Source organism: Taeniopygia guttata, chromosome 19, assembly GCF_048771995.1.
Source record: "Taeniopygia guttata chromosome 19, bTaeGut7.mat, whole genome shotgun sequence".
Classification (NCBI taxonomy): domain Eukaryota; kingdom Metazoa; phylum Chordata; class Aves; order Passeriformes; family Estrildidae; genus Taeniopygia; species Taeniopygia guttata.
The window spans coordinates 2,659,777-2,680,854 of NC_133044.1; the positions used below are offsets into that span (position 1 = coordinate 2,659,777).

Consider the following 21,078-nt stretch of genomic DNA (forward strand, 5'->3'; position numbering starts at 1 on the left):
AGGGCACAAACTACTGAAGGCAAATTTAAAAAAAAGCCATCAGATTTATGACTTCTATAAAACTTCACAGTATTTTGGGGATTCTCTTGTGATTTCCAGTCTCTGGTTGCTGCTGCTGTTGTGCTTCAAAACTTGACTTTAAGATGAAAAAGGATGGAAATACTGTGGGGAGAAAGAGCAGATGGAGTGTTTACTTTTAAAAGCAATTACTCCAATTGATTTAGGGGCAGAGAAAAGCAGAGCAGAAATGTGTGATTGTGAATCCCAGGAGAACAGGGAGCCTGGGCACTGCTTAACCTGATCCCTGCACTTCCATGGCCTCATTCCCAACAGGCACCAGCATTCCCAGAGTTTGGAATGAGTTTGGCACCTCTGGCACTTCACCACTGGCAGCCATTTCCATTTGGCACAATGCAAGAAGAGAATTTTGTTACTTACTGTGAAAAACCACAGGAGGTGACAATGAAGCCCTTTCTGGGTACACAGGGATGAAAAATGTAATTTTTACTGTTGGTTTTATCCTCCACTTTTGAGTGCTGCTGTTTTCCTCTAGGTTCAAAGCATCCACCAATACAATCATTTTAAAAAGCAGTGGCAGGGGGAGAATAAAGCCTTTTATTTCCACATTAATTATTGCTGCTGCATGGGTTTTGGAGATAAACACAGAGCTAGGATGGAAGATGGAAACTGCTAATGCAACAAGTTATTTAATTAGCAGCATAATAGTGAGTGTCCACGTATCAGTGGAGCCCTGTTTACCATTAATGCAGCCCATAATAGCAGCAATGCTGACACTGAGGGCAGACTTGCTTCTCAGCAAAAGCAGATTTGTCCAGGGCAGCAGCTCCCCTGTGTCCCTGAGCAAGATCCACTGCAGGGATATTAAGTCACCAATCACCTCATGGCTGAGAATTTCACCATTTACTGAAATTATCATTCATTTATTAATCCATCACCTAAATTCTCAATATTTATGTCTTGTCAAAAGAAATTTTGATACTAAAATTTATTTTATTACCGAGGATGCGTCCTCAGAGCTGAGCTGGAACAGATTTTAACTCTGATTTTAAATCTCCCCATTCCAGCTATCCAGACTTAGTTTCTACCTTTGTTATTGCTACTTATCCGAACAGCTGTGATTGCCACTGTGCATTTTAAGAGAGGAGACTGGGCAGAATTTCCTGAGCTTCAGTCCTTGCCCATCCAGTCCTGCTGGAGGAGGAAAGCTGCAGAGGACAGACTCCTGCAGGGATGTGCTGCTGGCTGCCAGACACAACAGCTCCCCCAGAGCACATGTGAAGCCCTCAGACAGCATTTCCTGCTACTCTAAAATAGAAATTATCCTCAGAGACTCTTCAGGGTCTTCTCCCCAAAGGCAGCAGGTGGGAAAAGCCCCATTGTGCTGCCCCCAGGTTTTTGTGTGATTAAATTACAGATTAAACCAGAGCTCTGTGTTGTTCCTGGGCTGCTCTTAGAATAATAAATCAGATTAAAACCACACACCTGCAAGGGAAATTCCCAGGGCAGCTCCTCCCAGGAGCAAGCCCTGGATTCTGCTGGAATTCCCTCCTTTTCCAACTGCAAGAGCCAACAGCTGAAACTCCCAGGAGGGCTCAGACCTCACCAGTTCCCAGCTCCAGTTGTTCAGGATTTGCAGCAGTTGCTGCAAAAACCCTGATGATTCAACTGTCCTTCATCCCTGGCAGCTCCCTGGATAATAAATGGGAACAATATTTTATTTATGCCCAGGTCATCAATTCTAAGGCAGAGGAAGCAGCAGATTAAAGGAGAGCTGTTTCCATGAAGAAAGTGATGGATTAGAAAAATCCATTTTTACCTTGTTCCTCTCCTTGACAGGGAATTCTAAACTCTTGTGATTTATTACCTTTTTCCTTCTTGTTTTGGAACAGAATGAAATATTTTAAAAATCACACAGCAGTTAATTGCTGTATAAACACAATTATGCAAGGAGGGTACAAATTACCTTGGTCTTTTTCTTATTAAACAACCATATCCTGACTAAATAAAACAACCTGATCCTGACTCTCTTCAATCCCATTATGGACAGCAGGATCCGAGGGAACACTTGTAGGGTAAACCCCAGAGGAAGCAATTCCACAGGACAGAAGGATCTAATTTAAGAGGCTGCATTAGAGAATGGGCAGCACAAATTCTCCTTCCCCCCAGCTCGGATTTCACATCCTGACTTTTCCCTGCAAAGGGCACTCGTTGTTTGTTTATTCCCTCCCAAACACAGAGCTGAGGGACTCAAATAACAACCTCAGAGCCTCTGTCCTCCTCCCTGCCAACACCAACCTGCCTGGAAAGGGTTCTGGGGATGGATTTGTCTGGAAAAGTGGAATTAAGGCTGCAGCTCCTGCTGAAAGGCTGGAGGAAAAGCTCTGATGACACATTGTTCTACTGAGCACTGAAATCCTCTCGACCTGCATTTAATTTTAAACTTCATGGAAGCCAAGAATTACAAGGTGCCTTCCCCCTCACGTTCACAGCAGAGAAATGGGAAGCTCAAAAATCTCGTAATGACTTTTCCCGGAGCTGCTTTGCTGTTTATCACTTACTGCTTGAACTCTAATATTTGCAATTAAGAGCAAGCTCTGAATAATGCCTGGAAGTGGCAAATTCATCAGGGAACAAGAGCTGGAAAGCAGGTTCCAAAAGCAACTGGAGAGCTTCTAGAAATGTGCATAAAATGGATAAATCTGCAAATAAATGAACAGAAGATTTCTGTGCAGTGCTGAGCCAGTGAGACTGATACAATTATGAAATGTGGGAGCTGGAAAGATGCTGCTGCAGAGTTTGAGGCTGCAACAATGAGCCCAGCTCTGTTTCCATCCCTAACAAAGAGACTGAAATGCTAAAAATGTAGAAGAGAACCACAAGAATTATGTGAAAATGGAAAAAAACAAAAATCAGATTGCACCATGGCAGAGCTGAATCTGTCAGACAAATCTAAATTCAAAGTCTCTGATTTTTAATAGTAAGGATGGTTAACCAGTGGAAAAAAACGACCAAAAGGAGCAGTGAATTTCCCCTCTTGAAGTCTTCAGATGGAGACTGAATGCTTTTCCTGAAAGAATTGCTGCAATCCTGGGGAAATCCACTGGCCCATGCCCCAGAGGAGGTCAGGTGTGATGATGTGATGGCTCCTCCTGGCTTAAGAGTTCATTACTGTGGAGCTGGGAACTTCAATTGGTATTTGGGAAGAAATGAGAACTACTTTAAAGCAAGAATAAAGCCTGTGGACTGAAAACCAAGAACTTTACACCCTTGAGAAAGGAATATCCCTCTCACCTCATACACTGGATTTTCCTATGATGGAAATGCAGGATTTTCATCAGACATGTCTTGGACATTTATTAAATGCCTCTTTTTCCATTAGGTTAAAGATTACCACGTTGTAATTTTACATTTATTGTTCTACCTTGTGTGCATTTTGCACACAAGCAAATAATTTGCACCCAGCAAATAACTTCACATCTCCAAAGTGAACTGAACTACAAATATCAGCTGGTTCCTGAGAAGCAAAGCCCTAAAGAACATTAAACACTGCCCTGTCCACATGCAAGAAAGGAAAAAAAAGCAAAGAGCCAAACCAAAAAATGAAAAAACTGCTGCTCCTTTCACCTGTATGTGGTGCACCAAATGCTGCCAAGCAGCTGAATTCATCCACAGCTTCTGTGGAAGCACCAAAACCTCAAATCCTTTTCAGATCCTCCAGCTGCAACATGGAGAAAAGTTTGATGCTTTCAGCGAGCCATAAATCTCCCCAAGAGCTGCTGAACCACCGGGCTCAGGCTCCAGCAGCCAGGAAAGAGAGGCCACAAGGACTGGGAGGGAATTTTCCTGATCAACCTCCCAAGTCCCGACTGAGAAGATCAAAAAGAGCTTCTAAGTGCTCCCTCATTAACAACCCGGCCCCAAATGAGAAAGTCAGGCACACAGGAGTCCTGGATTTTTCCTAAATTCTCAGCCTGGAGGAGCTGCAGCCTTTTGTGCTGAAGAATTTCCCATTCATGTTCAGCAGAGGTTCCATGCAGACATCAAAGGAAAACATTAAATTTCCCCAGCAAGCCTCGGGCTAACTTCAGAGGATACATCACTGAGTAATGTTTAGCAGTTGGATCACAGTAATTCAGGGGAAAAAAAGAAACTGCAGGACGCCCACAAGACATTCTCCACATATTTCCATAATCAGGGACATTTCTGCTGAATTACTGCTCACATAGCACAAAAAATCAGCACCCAGACACTCAAGTGGCATCTTTGGCCTGGATCTTTCTGCTCTTGTTCCCATCCTCCTTTAAGGGCACCAAGAGCACGTGGATTCCAAAAGAAAGAGCTGAAATAACTCAGGGTAGGTAGAAATCAGCATCACCCCTGCCAGTTTCAAAACTTTGTTTAACTTTACTTGTTAAATGTCTGTTTTGTTGGCTGCTCCCCTCAGGCCCCACTAGAAAATGATGTAAAAGGCACATTTGACAAGAAAATCTCCTGTGTCTCCTTCCTGGAGACATTAATTATGGAATATATATTTTTCTCAAACATTCTAGAAACTATGGGAAGTTGTGCCTGTAACAAGAAGTACCTTTCACTTATTTTTTTGGCATCAAAATATGCTTTTTAAGTACAGTTGCCTGGCATGGTGATTTTGTTTTTACATTAAAATCAAGGAGGATTGGGACACCCTGTACTAATTTGGAGGAGCAGACAGGACCTGTTCCAAAACCTTCCAAGCAGACTGGACAAAGCTGCAGCATTTTAGGTGGGGAAAAGGAGGAACAAAGACATCCAGTGACTTCCTCAAGGTCACACAGGAATCTGTTGCAGGGCAGGGTTGAGTTCCCAAAGTCTCAGCTCACTCACGCACTGGAAAAAGCAGTGAAACAAGAGTATGTACTAAATTTGGCACAGCCTTTTAAATGATGCATTACTCCAAGGGAACAAGAACCTCCACTCATGCTAAGCCAGACACCAAAGGAACACAGAAAGGAAAACTACTCACTCCACCCAATTTATCTGATCACCTTAATATTTCCTAAGTCCATAAGGCCTTTCTTGGCCAGACAGTCCAACCTACAATTTAGATCTTGTTACAAAATCAGACACACTAAACCACTTTCTCCCTCAGGCTGCAGGAGATAAAAGGCCAAGTAAGCAACATTTTGGTAACTGGCTTCATGTAACAGCTTTGGATTTTCTTAAAAGCCTCAGCATTGATTGTTTTCTTTAAATAGCAATGGTTTATTGAGAAACCTTCTACCTTTTTTAAAAAACAAGGTTTTCCTGAAGTAGAGAAGGGAGCAAAAACTGCCCTGCCAAGGCATATTTGTCCAAGAGGTTTGGATACCTGGTGCTGGCAACACACTTTGAAGGCAGATTTAAGTTCACACTGGTGCTGAAGGGCTGAGGGGGGAAACTTGGGAGATGGAGAGGAAGTGAAAGTATGGTCTGACACAGAACAATCCTGGGATTCAGCTCCAGTTGTGCTTCATCCAACAGCTCCAGCCAGTGCTGCAACTTGTGAGCATCCAAAGGAGCTAAAAGCTCCTGGAGTGCAGAGCAGCCCAGCTCTGCTGTGGTCTCTGCACAGCTCGGGGCAAAAGCAGCACAGGAATTCATTTCATGGAGGCAAATCAGCAGCACCCTGCTGTTACATAAAAGCCTGCTTTGTGGGGAATGCTTCCAAGGATGGAGTCATTTGGGCTGTTTGGATCCCATGGCACAGTCAGGTTCAGGATGAGCTGCAGCTGCTCCTGTTTTTGCAGTCTCCCACTCCCTTTTCCATCCTCGTTCCTCCCTTCTCCTCTGCCACGTTTTCATTTGGGAAACAAGCACAGCAACTGCAGTGCCTGCTTCAGGGATGTGAACATAAGGCTGTGATGAAAGAACTGAACCATCTCCCCGAGCCCTTCTGCAAACTGAACTAAAACAGATAAAAAAGCCACTATTTAAGTTTGCCTGGGAAAGTTCCTCCACATTTGGAAGCCCCTTGAGGCAGGGACTGCCCTTCTGCTCTGTCAAACAGCCACTTGTACAAACCATGATTGCACAACTACTTTTATAAGGTTTCCAATTATACAAAGAATGTGTTTTTATTCATGTTTGCAACCCTGAGAAACAAACCCTGAAACCCCAAACCCTTTGCCTTCCAATTCCATGACCTGCTGTTGGCTCCACCAGCAATGTAGTCCCAACTATTAATTTACACCTTGGTCTAAAATGAACTTTAAGAAGCAGCAGATCCCAGAACACACTGGAGTTAACACTTTCAAGAGTCACACTGTGCTTCCCTCCTTTCCCTCTCCTGTCCATATTTTAGCAGTCAGCATTCCTGGGCAGTTTCTGCCTGCCTTGGGCTAGAAGCTCAAATTCCAAGCAGTTGGCAGCACTGGCAGTGCCCTGCTGGAAGCTACTTAGCCTGCAAAGCTGGCTGCATTGGAGCATGGACTGGAACAAGGAGGGGAAGGAAGCATCAAAGGTGAAAGCACTGGGAATGTACAGCCTTGTTTTTCCCTGGCTGGGGACCAGCTGTGTCAAGAAACAAAAGCAGAGCACAAACTTTAATCTACTGTAAAAACAGCAAGTAAAACAAGCCTCTTTCCTCATCCAGTAAAGCACTTTCTGTGTCCCAACACAAAATCCAGAGCACCAAATAAAAATCCAGGGAGTCACTGCCCCATATCAACTGGGCACAAGAGCCTGGAGTCGCCCAGCTGGCCCAAAAGGTGAAGCAATTTCACCTCCAGGGCACAGATGCTGCTACATTTACATTTCAAACCCCTTTCCAAGGGGCACAGCTCCCCTGTCCCTGGTGACCCCGACCTTTCCAGGCTGCTCCAAGAAGCTGAACTATTCAAGCTGCACACACAGAGCTCACAGCACCATTTCCACTCAGCTCAGCTCATAAATCTCTGGCTGTGAGTGTTTTTTCTGAACACAGATTTTATAAGCTGAATAAACTTTACAGAACAGTTATTCCAAGGCAGCCGAGACCTGGGAACTCGGTGCCTGACCACAGCCAGGCACTGCAGGCTCCAGCAGACACTGGGGAAATTTAGTTTTCCCACTTCAAGCTCCTCTTACTGGCCTGCTCCTTCTATATCAAAACACTTACTGGCTCTGAGAGCTTTTAATTCAGCTTATCCTAACATCCCTCAAGAGCTGGAAGGGACTCATCAGGATCACGGAGTCCAACTCCAGCACAGGACACCCCAACAATCCCACCCTGTGCCTGAGAGCTCTGCCCCAATGCTTCTTGAATTCAGACAGGTTTGGTGCTGTGACCAAACCCTGGGGAGCCTCTTCCAGCGCTCAACCATCCTGGGGGTGAAAACCTTTTCCTGAAATCCAACTAAACCTGCCTTCACTCTGCTCCATCCATTCCCTGGTCACCAGAGTGAAGAGATCATGTGAGGATGGTGAAGACCCCAAGCAGTTAACACAAAACCAGCAGCTCCCAAACAGATCCTTTGGGCTGAGAGCCCATTTTTCCAAGGCAAAAAGGAGCTGGATAAGGCCGAGCACTTCCACAGCCACTGATGTGCATAGTGAGGGAATTGTCTGCTCCAGGGAGCACCTACCTTGGAAATGAGCTCATCGTGGTTGGCCAGGTGAGCCCTGCAGTGAATGCAGCTGTAGGTCCTGTGGCACGAAGGCAGATATGCCTGGAAAGTCTTGGACCTTGTCATCTTCACCATTGGAGCCACGGAGCGCTGGCTGAAGTCGGGGGTGGCCCAGGAGGCGCTCCCGCAGGACGGGTCGCACGGGAAACACCGGAACACGCAGGTAAAGGCCGTGGTTTGGCAGGGGATGGGTGTGTGGGGCAGGCTCCACACGCTGCTGATGCTCCAGACAAAGGGATTTGGGCACAGGAAGGATCTCACAGAAACCTGCGGTGGAAAGCAGACACGACACTCAGCTCGTTGCTGCAGCTCGCAGCGGGATTTAGGGCTGGATTGAGGAGCAGCAGACAGGAGTGATGCCTGGGGATTAGATCAGCAGCACACATCTTTATTCACTCGCTGGCTGCCCTCACAGCTCCCTGCTGCTGTTATCTCCACCCTTTCTTCCAGCTCTGGAAATGCCTGCAGAGGTGTGAAGGTGATTCCCACCCAGCCAGGGAGAAAGTGGGGAGCAGAGCCAGCCCTGCTGTCCCCTGGCTGACTCACTGCTGTGACACCCCATGGGAAAAATGAGAGCTGGACCTGGGTTTTCTGAGCCATCAGGTAAGGCCATGAATCACCAAACCAGTTTTTCTCTCCATTCTGCCCTACTTTCCCCATGGGAAATGCAGGATTCCTTCATTACACTCTCCTTTATAACTCCCTGCAAGCTCTGAAGGTAGAAACTGCACTCCAGCATTTTTTTTTATTTATTTTTTTTTTAATCTGAACATCTGACAGCAGCCAAAGCAAGGCACAGCCTCTGAAGACTACTCCTGATAGCAAGAGACAGTTAAAAACCCTATTCAGGATGGAAACACCATTTTACACTCTGACAGCACCTGCAAGGCAGCTCAAGTCTGGGTCTCTTTTTGTTGGCAGAAATGGAGTTTTCAGATCCCACACATACAGAAGTCTTACCAGCTACAAGTGTTCCTTTTGAGGATGGAAAAGCATCAAGGAAGCAGCTCCCCTCCCTCCCAGATCCACGGTGTGCATGCACGCTCTACAAATTAATCCTGAACTCTGGCTGCTCCTCCCAGGAGGATTTTCCTTTCCATAAAACCTGTGATTCTGCTCAGCTTCTGAGCCTGCACTTTGTGGGTCCAACATGGAACAACACCGACATCCCCACTACCACCCATCCCAAAATAAAGAAAATAAGGAATAAAATCTTAGGCATCCAGGAAAACCATGCTTCCAACACTTTCCCCAAACCTGGTCATGGTTGACAAAGCAAATTCAAGGTATCCAAGCCATGGGGTGTTCAGAGCTCTGTCCAGCCTGGCTTGGACACCTCCAGGGATGGGGCAGCCACAGGGGCTGTGGGCAGCCTGTGCCAGGCCTCCCCACCCTCACAGGGAAGGATTTTTTGGTGATGCCTACCCCAAAGCTCCTCTCTATCAGTGTGAAGCCATTCCCCTTGTCCTGTAAATATTCCCTCTCCCTCTCTCGGTACCAGAGGGACCATGACCACACACAGAGCTCAACAGGAGGCAGAATCCTGTAAAACAACAGGATACCCATTTTTTTCCCCTCTTTTTTCCTGAAATATTTTTTCTTCTGCTCTCCAGGAGGCAGCTCCCTCACAGTCAAATGGGAAACAAAGCATCTTGCTCATCAGGCAAACTGCTGATAAAGCCTATCTATCATGATCACAACAGTCAGCACTTCCACAGCAGTGCTCATTCCTAAAGCTTTTTGCAAATACCAACTAATCAGATTAACCTTTTCCAATTAAAGTTACAGCTACAGCTAAGCAGGACCCATCCTGACACAGAAGGGACCCTGTCCAGTCCAAATGAGGTTTTGCCAGGGATTTACCTGGCCAGTTGCTTAGGACTGGGCACTGTCTGCTCCACAGCTGCAGCTCTGGATTTCAGCAAGATTTGCTTTTTACACTCATCAGCCTTCACCTGTATCCTGCCCCAGTTCTCTGTGTGCACCAGAATTTCCTCAGAACTGAGTTCTGCATTAGTCAGCATTGTTTTCCCATCCAAGGTGAGAAGCACTCGAGGACTGCAGCCTAAATTAGCAACAGGGCAGAAACCAGATGTAAACCAAAGCAGAATCCTCGTTTTTCAGCTGCTACAAAGCCATCCCCAAATGTGTGGTGTGTTTTATCCCAGCCCTAAGGGATCCCAGAGCCTGGAATCTGTGAGGCTCCAGGGGCAGGGAAGCAGGAGGCCAAGTGTGCCCTTCCTGGGCCCAAATGCAGCTGGATCCCAAGGCACTGCCTGGAGAAATTCCCTTGGGCAGAGCTGGAGGAAAGGACTGGCAATCACTTCACCTGATTCCTGAATGAGAATCCAGGCTGTGTCTAAACCTTAGGCTTGATTTGTAATGAAATGGTGCAACCTCCTCTCACCTCCACTTCAGCATGGATCAGTAAAATAATCAATCACCACTTTTACCACCAACATCCTGCCATGCCTGCCTTTCCCTTTCCCCACCCCCAGAGCCTGGAGAGATAAATAAACCCCAACCACAAAAATATCCCAGCAATCCTTTAATTTGTTGCTTGCTGACCCCTCTGTCCAGACTTGCTAAGCATCAATGCTCCAGAACAATGAATAAACCAGGAAATACTACAGCTGCATTTATCTGACAGAGCAATGAACACACACAGGAATTATCTGCTGCACACAGCTTTCTGCAAAAGCAGCTAATGAGCATTCATTTATTTGACCTCATAACACATTGAACATCAGCAAAAAACATTTGACCCTTTTAAAAGCAGACAAAAAAAAAAAAATCAGGCGAGATGGTATCAGAGGAACTGCAATTCCTGTTCTCAGGGCTGTGCTGAGAAGGCAAACTCCATCTCTCTGCTTCAGGCAGGGCAGAGAATAAAGATTTGTGAGCCAAGATCTTGGTGGGAAGCCTTGTTAAGAAAATGCCTTGAATAAAAACTTCAGATAAGCTCAGCTATAATTTATCAAGACACCGCTTTGACACAGTCTGACCACATGTGTATTGTCTACCAAGAGCTCTGTCCCCATCAGTGTGGGAGAGGAGGTAAAACCTACAGGAAATCCATTCTGACATTCTACAAGCACAGCCAGCAGCTTATAAGGACCAATTTGTGCCTTAAATATAATTTTGAAATGTATTCTGCAGCTCCCAGCAATGCAAAACCCAACCCCTTGGATTTTTCATGTCCTAATGACAACTACATTTGAATTAGGAGACAATTACCAGCTAACAGTGCATTTGTTCTGCTGCAGAACAAAGGCATGAGGATGAATTTGGGCTGTGCCTCTGGTTTTCAGAATGATGAGCTCATGTTCATCAGCATCACAGGCAGCGGGCAGCAGTGGAGTCATTCCACTCACTTTAAAAAAGAACAAAAGAAGCTTTGTTCACTTTATCATCATGCCCAGTACTGTCAGAGAGACGAGTATCTGCCACCAGCAACATCATCCATTATTGTTCTTTTCTCATTCAAGAGAAATTTATCTCTGGGATGCACTCACTCAATTCAACCAAGAGAAATTTGTGCCTATTAATTAATGTCCAACAAGTCAGAAAGCTTGTTTGGACAAAAAGGAAGGAACTCCAAAGAAAAAACTTGCAGCATCATTTGTTGTGGGTTATCAGTGAGGAAATCAGCTGAATGCTTTGCTTGCTGTACTGGGTGTGTGGGGCTGTCCTGCTGCACATCCTGCTGAGTTCTGAGCAGGTATCAGCTGCCTGATGGAAAAACCACCACACACATTTTGCCAATTTGGGCAACTTTTGGGTTCAGAATCCACCTTCCACCTGTGGGTGTCCAACACCCACTTCCCACACGAAGCTGTCAGCAATTCAGGAAACACAAAAAAAGGGAGGAAGTCTGTGCCAAGCACTTGCCAGACAAGGCCACTGCGTGTACAAGTCCATATGCCAGGGAACAAAACCATCACACACAAGCCTAATTTTGAATAAAATCCATTTGCAATGCAGTTCAGATGCAAATGTTCGTTGTGGCAGGACAAACAACAGGTTTGTTGGGTCTGAGAGTTTTTTTAATGGATTATTGAATTTTAAGATAAACTTCAGTCTGTGAAATACTTACTAGAATATAGCAAATGCTACAGAAAGCTGCTTGCAGCAGCTCTGAAATAATTCAGATATTTGGAAACCCAACCTTTCTCATTTGGTGGGTCCGTTCCATTAATACAGTAAAAATCTGAGATGTGCTGATTCCCAGTGCAAGGAAAACACAAAAGGAATTGGGTTTGCAGAGTTTTCTGTGTCAAAGCTGGGTTGCTCCAGGCTCTGAGCAGGACTCTAAGAAAATTCTCAAGGTAAGTACAGCCACTTACCAAGGTTTTCTTGACAAAAACTGCCTTAATATTCCTTAATGCAGCTTGAAGGAAGGCTGGTCTCTAACTAGAGTTGGGGCTTGATCCCTGTTCTGCTTCCCTATGGAACAGGAGTTATCAGTGGCAGGTGTTGGACACTCAGAGACACCTGGCACTGCTAAAGGAGCATTTTATACTCTGATGGTGACAAAATATCCTGGTTTGGGGCAGTTCTGGGGATCCACAGCTCTGGGAAAGATGCAGCAGATCGTCTGAAGGTGGGAGGGTGGGATGTACCTTGTGGAAGGTCTGGGAGGAAGGATGAACATCCCGAATTTAACCAGGGAACAACACAAGGGAAAGCCACGGAAGGAGCTGAAACAGCAGATGGGTGAACACAATGTGCTTCACTCCTGCAGCATCAAGTTTCTGAAATGCACCAATTTCCAACCCTGCCTAAGGTGACACTGCAAAGAGCTCAGCAGCAGCGCCACTGATCCCTGAGTGTCCTCCTCTAACACCTCAGCTCATCCTCCAAACCCTGCAAGCAGGAAAAGAACACGAGAAAACGTGGAAACCAGCCAGCAGGAACCCTCTGCACTGACTTTTATCAGCTGCATGGACACAATTACAACATGAATAATAATATTTAACCCCTTCTCCTCCTCTGGGTGATTCCTAGCAAGTGAGAGGTGTTCATCACCGTGAGGAAGCACTTCATGGTTTTGGGGAAAAGGGGATGGAGGGATGGATGAAGGTGATGCTGATGGCAAACAGCATTCCAGACACCTGCCAGGAAACCACTAGAGGGCATCGGGAAGAGATGCAGCAGGAGGCAATCCCAGCCTCTCCAGCCGGCCACAGGGAATCCGGGATGGGCGGGATGCCAGCCCTGCTGCACCTGCCGTGCTCCACATTCCACAGCCAGCCCGGCAGGAAAAACCCCAGCACCAACCCGGCACCACTGCCAGGATGCTTAGATTAATCACCTCTCAAAGGCTGGGCTTTGGTGGCTTTTTGTCCTCTTTGAGATCATCACTCTGTGTATATCACAATTCTTCTGGTCCAAAATAGATACAGCACCCCACAACAAACCCCCCTGGGGTGTCTCTGATGGTTTCCTCTAAAGGTCACCTGGAAAATACAGGGAAATGAGATGAAACTTAAAAGGAAAAAAGAGAAAATTCTAAAACCCACTTCAGGTTAGAATTTTGTTTAAGTCTGTGTAGCTTTGTCACTATAACCCAGTAAAAACCCATTAAACTTATTAATATTAAATATTTTTAAATGGTTCTTTACAGAAGGTACATACATACATACAATGGTTCTTATTTTAAATGGTTCTTTACATAGCTGATTTAGGTTCTGTCAAATTGGAGATTAAATCAAATTGAAAAGTTTCACTTGTTTTAATAATCCACACCAGTGCATTTTCAGGTTCTCAAATGCAAGAATCAAGTCCAAAAGGCTCCTGTATTCCAAAAAGGAATCCCTGTGTGGATTACAGCACTCAGCCAACTGGAAAGGGAGAGAACAGGTTAAAATAACTCAGTGAAGATCATGCAGAGCTGCTTCTTTTTGGCTCCTGACTACAGAGACCAGAGGACAAAGAGAATTTTGAGTTTCTTTACAGCCTAAGGCTGAGCTTGGACCACTCAGTGTCAGAACTGCTCACTCATCTCTCCCCACAACCCAAAGCACCATCAGACAGCACTGGGAAGCAGGGAAGGGAAACAATTCTGGATATTTAATCAAAGCCTTCCTCAAAAAGCCACGGGACAAGCTAGGACAGACATCACCTGGCTCAGTAGTTTATTACAGAAGGTTTCTTTAAACCTTTTTTTATTTAAAGGTATTATTGAAAGATTGTAATTTATTATTTTTTCCAGGCCTGTCTGAAACCACAGGAGCAGGGACTGCCAGATTCAGCCTCTCCAAGGAATGACTGACACCTCTGGCTGAATCCTCTTCCCACTCTCCCCAGTTGCCTGGCAGCGATATCTTTGCAATGCAGAAGAGCCTGTGCTGCTGATAAGGAGCAGCAGGGCGAGATTACAGCTGTGAGCTGCCCACCTCCAGGTCCCTCCAGCCAAATCCAGGACCCAATTCCAGCAGGGGCCACTCCAGAGGTACCAAACAGAGCAGGAGAAGTCGCCTGGAGAAGCAGCGATTCCGATCAGGCAGCGCTTCCGTCTGCTCCCACCAGCAAATCCCACTCGTGCCACAAATAAAAGCTGCAAGCTGGGCTAATTTAACACACAAGTGACTCCATTTCCTCCTCTACATTTTGCAAAGCCCCAGGAAGGGGTGAGAGTCCTGCAGCTGAATCAGCTGAGCTGCAGCTCCTCGTTCCAGAGCCACCCTGGTGCTGGACAAAGCCACGTTCAAGGTGAAGGTCACATTTGGAGCCCCAGAGCAAAGACTGCCAGTGTCACACAGACAGCGTTCTACAAAATGAAACAAGACCCTTGCCTTGCTATTCCAGCACCAACCTGAACTAAAGGCAGCAAGGAAAAGCTCTTCCCATCCAGCTGATCATTTACTGACAAAATGGAAACGCTTTTCATCATTCCCACTTCTCAGCTTGATTTGCTTTAATTGCAAAACAGTCTGGCTGTCCAAATAAATCTCCTATCACTGCATTTTCTGTGGTGTTCCTCAGATCACTTTATTATCTCCCTCTCTGGCAAACGTAGGTATGACCAGGATTCAATTACCTGGGTCTGCAGGATGGATCATCCATTCTCCCTGATAAAGGCAGGGAACACAGTGAGAACATTTATCTATTGCAAGGATCACTCCAATATCCTCAAAGACATTAAAGAAGGGCCCGCTAGAGCTGCCTGTCATGACTCACTACTACAAGCTCTCCTTGCCAAATTCCCAAGTTTTCACCTGCCCACAAACCCCACCTGCTCAGAGGGTTCTTCCCAGGAACATCTCTAACCCAGCCTTGCTCTGCCCAGCAGCTCATCTGTCACAAGACAGGCAGCGACTTTATTTTCTACCCTGCTACATCTGATTATTTTCTGAGTAAAGCTGAGGATAAGATGGTGAATTCTGACCCATCTCTGCCAGAAACACTTTTAATGCAAAATTCCTGCATTAACAAGGGACAAGCTCTGTGGCACTTCAGCCACAACCCCAGCGTGTGTCAAGGGGGGCAAAGTCAGGTGAGGATTTAGAGCTTGGAGCTCCACATGACAGATACTTTATAACTGAATCTAGTTTAAGAAGGTCAAGTGAGCTGTTACCTCGCCCAGTTTGTCATTAGTTCCTCCTGGATATCCTCTCAGCCTGCCAAGGCAGGTGAACTGACACACCTCATGCAGCTGTGACAGAACTGACGCGTGCTTGAGCTGGGAGTTCCTGGGACTCTCGTGAAGATTTATTTCCCCACAGTTAATAATTAACCCCATCTTTTATTTTTCTTTGAGATGCTAGACAGGCTGTTTTTAGTAACATCTTGCTCCAGCCATATTTCATCAGTGAAACCTCAGAGGTTTCTTCTGGTGTTCCAAGGCAGGGCCGTGCAATGCCCAGGTCAAACCACACTACGTTTTGTCCTCGTGGTGCCAGTGTGAAACAGGAGAAATGACACCACTCTGCCTTCTCCCTTAGCTCACCAAAAACTTTTCTGAAGGGCAAATTCAAAGCATCCTCAGCTTTTGGGAACTTTTAGTAGCCTTTGCTCAACTGTGGGAATTTTGTTTTGTACAAGTCACGACGGCAGTAAAGAAAAAAGGAGTCTAAAAGTGATGGATTTTTGTGAATCAGGAAAACATTTCACATTCTAACATTCTCCACCAACACCTGAGCAGGTGTAAAAAACCAATCTCTCAATGGACCTGTTGGTGAGGAGGCCGGAAGGCAGCTCCACCAGGCTGCATTCCCATAACTTCCAGTGACTCACAGTGCCTGGCACTATCATTTGTTAAAGCAAGAGTGAAGCAGGGATAATAGCTATTTACTAAAAACAGAGGAGCGTGATTAGCTTTAATTAGCATTGTCAAGTGACTTGAGATTGTCAGGTACAAGATGTGGGAGAACTAAGTCTCATTAATTATGTTATTTCCTGCAGCCTTAAGTGGCTTGGCCAGTCCAGTGACGCTTCGGAGACGGAGCTGCTCCTGATGGCCAACACATCCCACACCAGAGGGTGGAAAAGCTCCCAGGCAGGCTGGAAGATGTGGCTGTCCAGTAAAAGGTTGCAGAGAAGGAGAAGAATCAAGAATATTCAGTTTATGTGCTGCAGGACAGCCACAGACCCTGACAAACGGGGACAAAAAGGCAAAATGACATGGCAGAAACCAGACTCGGAGATAAGGGACTGCCAAAATCCAGGGAGATGAGGACCAGGGGCCAACAGGGGCTACAGGTAATAGGATTCAGGTCCAGGGCACAGCACTCCCAGAAAACGGACTTTTTGTTCTCCCCAAAAAGACAAACGATAAGAAATCCACATTCTCCACCAGCATCACACAGCCAACTGATTTATCAGCTGAAGATCTGCACTAAAGAAATAAAAAATCTTTGGGTCAGAATAGTGCCTCTCTTCCATGGACTCCCCTTGGCTTCTGAAGGAAACCTGTCCTCAGCCATTAGTTACTGTGATTGGATCTGAAAGACAAGACCTGCAAACACAGGCACAGAAAAGAGGGGACACCCTGAAGGACCAACTTACAGGTTTCTGTCAAGGAGTGGAAAAAACCAGCTGTGTATCCTGGTTCCCAAGGAATAAACACACTCTGCTACATCTTGGACATCCTGATCAGCTTCAGAACGGCCCAGGGAACTGAACTCTCCATTTCCCCATTCCTCACTCCACTCTGTGAACCCTGTGCTCCAGCACCCCATAGCTGACCTCTAATGAAGACTCTGCTTAAGCTCAATCAAACAAAGCTCCGCCAGTTAATGACCAAAGCCCAATGAAAGCCTGGCTTTATTGTTGTCTCTCCTTCCACAAACATAGGTAAAGGCAAGGCCGTGAAGCAAGAACAAGAAATAAATGGTTTTTTACTCCTCTGCAATCCCTGCAATGCTTTTGTAGTGCCACAACAGATGAAGGAGGTCCCAACCTTCTGAACTGCCAGCCAGGACCTACACCAGAGTGACCAGTTCCTTAATTAAATTCTCTCTCAGCAACAGGTTTCAATCCATGAGTCAAGGAGCCTTTGAGGGAATGTGGATTTACAGGTAGGGATGCTGTCTTCTTCAACACAACCCTGACTCAACTCCACACACCAGACAGCAAGGAAAGGAAATAATTTATTCAGAATCTATGGATCCAGAGGACATGAGGGAGCTCAAGGACTGTTTTGCCAGTTATTCCAATCCTGGCACTGGGAAAGAGACACCTGCAAAGAAAGCTAAAATAATAAATAAATAAAAGAAGTACTTGACATCTCCATCAGATGAAAACAATGTCTCTGCCCTCCCTACAGCATTCCCAACCTCAGCTTCAAAGCTCAGCCCTCACTTTTACACGGCCTTTCAGCAGGAAACAAGAACCAGGGATCCAGGGAGAAAAGGAGAACACCTCAATTCTCTATTCCAGCACTGCTGTTACACACCAAACAATGTTTACAAGGAACCAGAGGCGTGGATCCAACACGTTGACATCTTGAACAAAATCAGTGGGAGTGCTCTGCGAGGATGAAGTCACAAAACACATCCTCTCCAGGCAGAATCCTTTCACGGATTACACGGCCAGCTCCCTCAGTATCTGCTTGTTTACAACCCTCTCACTCAGCACAGGCCTGCCTGCAGTGCCCAGCTTTAAGGAAGCGTAAACGCATTAGGAAAAATCCTTGTCTGGGAGCAGGGAGCAGGCGCTGGGGAGGCAGGGCAGGGAGGCAGGAACGGGAGGCAGGTGCTGTGCTCTGTCCCGCCCTTGCCCAGCTCTGCACGCCAGGAACACTGGTCTGACAGGCCTTCCTCCGGCTGTTTTCTAAGACAGAAAAAGGTGAGGACAGAGCCACTCCAGTAAATTGTAAGGGAAGGCTGCGAGAATTCCAAGTATTTTCTTCCTACCCCGTTCAAATCGCATTTTAAACAGGAGCATTTCAAATCAGCCTGACTTGAAAAACCAGCATTAAAACCTGAAGCTATGGACTCAGGGCTACTTATTGTCACCTGGATCAAACCAGAGATGCAGAACCCCCGTTACCGTGTTTCACCCTCGGCGGAGCTCTGCAGAAAAGGAAGCTGCTACACCCATATCAGAGGCGACAGCGACAACAGAGAGCAGCTGAGCCGCCCTGCCAGGGGCATCCCTGCCCGCAATCCCTGTGCCCCCGCTGGGCACCGCGGGGCTCCGGGGGCCCGCAGCCCCGGGGAGATGCTGCAGCTCCGCGGGGTCGCTGCCCGAGCCCCCCGCACTCCCTGTGAGGATTCAGGGTGTGCTGTGCGTTCATCGCCACGGCCAGATGGGTGGCGAGGCAGAACCTCCTCTGCTCCTCCTCCTCCTCCTCTTCCTCCCCGCGGTGTTTCCCGGCCGCTCCCGGCTCGGTGGCACCGAACCCCTCCCGGCCGGACCTGTTGCCCCCCTCCTCCATCCCCTCACACAAAGGCCGCCGCTCGCCCACCGCCGGCACCGGGGGCTCCCCCATCTCCTCCACCGGCCCTGATGGAGCCTCCCGGGGATGCTGCCCGGGATCCGCGCGGCCGCGGGGCGGGCGGACGGGGGGACGCGGGGACACACGGACACGGACGCGGCTGTGGCGCAGCTACGCGCGGCCGCCCAGCCCCGGCCCCGCCGCGCGCAGCTCCGCCGGGACGCTTCTCCACGGCGGCCGTTCGCCCCTCACACGCCCTCACGCTCTCCGTGCCGCCCTCACTCACCGCGGCCGCACCGAGCTCGTCCCGGCGCGGACCGAGCGCCGCGGCCGCCGACGCGCACAGAGCCCGCAGCGCCTCCCCCGCCCGCCGCCTGCTCCCTCCCCTTATACCCTGCCGGCGCTGAGTGACACCTCTCCTAACCAATCAACGCCCGCCGGCACATAGCAACACGCCGCTGATTGGTCCTCGCCGGCCGCAGCCCATTTTCACCGAGCCATTCAGAGCGCGGCATTGTCGCCCCTCCCCTGCGCGCAGCGGCTGCGGCGGGCGCGGCCAATGGGAGCGCGGCTCGCGCGGCCGCACAACAAACGCGGCGCGCGCTCTTAAAGGGGCCGCGCCCGCCCGCGGGGATGCGCGCAGGATGCGCGGGGGATGCGCGGGGGATGCGCGGGGGATGCGCGGGGGATGCGCGGGGGATGCGCGCAGGATGCGCGGGGGATGCGCGGCCCCGGGGGAACCGGGGGAACCGGGGATTTCGGGGGTCCCGGGTGTCACGGAGCAGGGGAACGGGCGGCTGCGGTCACTGTCCCATGGTGGTGCGCTATTTCCGTCTTTGCCCGCGCAGGTAATTAGCGCGCGTTAATGAACGGCGGTAATTAGCGGTGTGTGGTGCGCGGGGTGGGCGCTGGGGGAGCAGCGGCAGAGTAGAGACACAGAATTGAGGAATTTAAGCCCAAAATGCACTAGTGCTAACCCTAAAATTCATCAATATTAACCCCCAAATCCACCAGTACTAATCTCAAAATTAATCAATATTAACTCCAAAATCCACCAGTACTAACCCCAAAATTCATCAATATTAATCCCCAAATCCACCAATATCAACACACAAAATTCACAAATATTAACTCCCCAAATCCACCAGTGCTAATCTCAAAATTCATCAATATTAACCCCCAAATCCACCAGTGCTAACCCCAAAATTCATCAATATTAACCCCAAAATCCACCAATATCAACACACAAAATTCACAAATATGAACCCCAAAACCCACCAGTACTAACCCCAAAATTCATCAATATTAACCCCAAAATCCACCAATATCAACACACAAAATTCACAAATATGAACCCCCAAATCCACTGGTACTAACCCCAAAATTCATCAATATTAACCCCAAAATTAATTAATATTAATCCCCAAATCCACCAAAGTCAACATACAAAATTCACCAGTACTAACCCAGCTTCTCCAGCAGGCCACTGCAGAAATGAGGATATTCCATATTTCTCCTGGAAATCAACATCCATGAATTTTTCCAGCAGAGATCTTGGCAGATTTGTACCCCAGGAGCTGCAAACCCCAATTAAATGCCATCCCCTCAAAGCTCTGTAATTAAAACACCAGCACCCAACAGCTCAGGGCATTTGGAGGCTTCTCCCTGCACGTTTTTATTCCCTAATAACAATAATTCAGTGTATAAAGTACAGGTTTAATAATCCCAGAATGGTTTGGGATGGAAGGAATTTTAAAGTCCATCCCTGACATGGGCAGGGACTCCTCCTGGACAGTTCCAATATTAAAAATATTTAATATTTTCAATCTGCCCATTTATCAGATCCATGATTAAAGTTCTGCATCTTCAGGGCTGAAATATATTTGCTTTATGAGATTATTCTTGTTCTAACTCTCTCCTGCTTAAGGAAATTATTAACGATATTTTATTGCAGAATTACTTGATTGGCAATAAGAGCAATATTCTGGTTCAAATGTTAAATACATGGAATAATAAGGCAAAATTTCCATTAATTCTGATTATTTTTGTGGGAATAACATTTAGCTGGTGCTATAAATTATTTTCCTTCCACACATGCCAAGCCCACCCCTCTGATCACATCACTGAACCAGCTGGGTGAGGAATTCCACAACCAGATTTTCAACACTAAATGACTTTTTTTTTCACCCCCTGTACACTCGTGGTATAATTTAAACACTCCAAACAAAGATTGAAGCACCAGGGTAGTTAGCAGCTGTTAAACACACCCAATAAAGAGGAAAATTGCTATTTAAAAAAAAATAAATTAAATTGTGTTCTGCAAGAGGAGCTTGCTTTGAAGGTTTACTTTAAACTTCTTTTCTTAGGTAACCTCCTGCCTTCCCCAGCCAGCAGCAAAGACCAAATACCACATTTCCAGCCCCTCTCCCCAGTGCTAAAAGTTCTTTATTTTACAGATCTAGAGGAGGTGATCAGCAGGAAGTGGTGACAGAATTTACTTGAACTTTAAATCACCCAGAAGCCACAAGAAACCATCAGCAAAACAAATTTACA

The 21,078-nt window shown here is 47.0% G+C and overlaps 1 protein-coding gene across 1 annotated transcript in view; it reads right to left on the bottom strand.

Annotated features, from left to right (window-relative positions):
* Positions 1-18,919, bottom strand: part of YPEL2 (yippee like 2) — a 32,355-nt gene extending 13,436 nt beyond the window's left edge. The window contains exons 1-2 of the mRNA XM_030288279.4: positions 18,812-18,919; positions 7,602-7,910 (exon numbers count right to left, since the gene is read on the bottom strand). Of these exons, the coding sequence (XP_030144139.1) occupies positions 7,602-7,718 (117 nt within the window). The 5' untranslated portion in view covers positions 7,719-7,910; positions 18,812-18,919. The remainder of the gene's footprint in view (positions 1-7,601; positions 7,911-18,811) is intronic.
* Between the last annotated feature and the right edge of the window lie 2,159 nt (positions 18,920-21,078).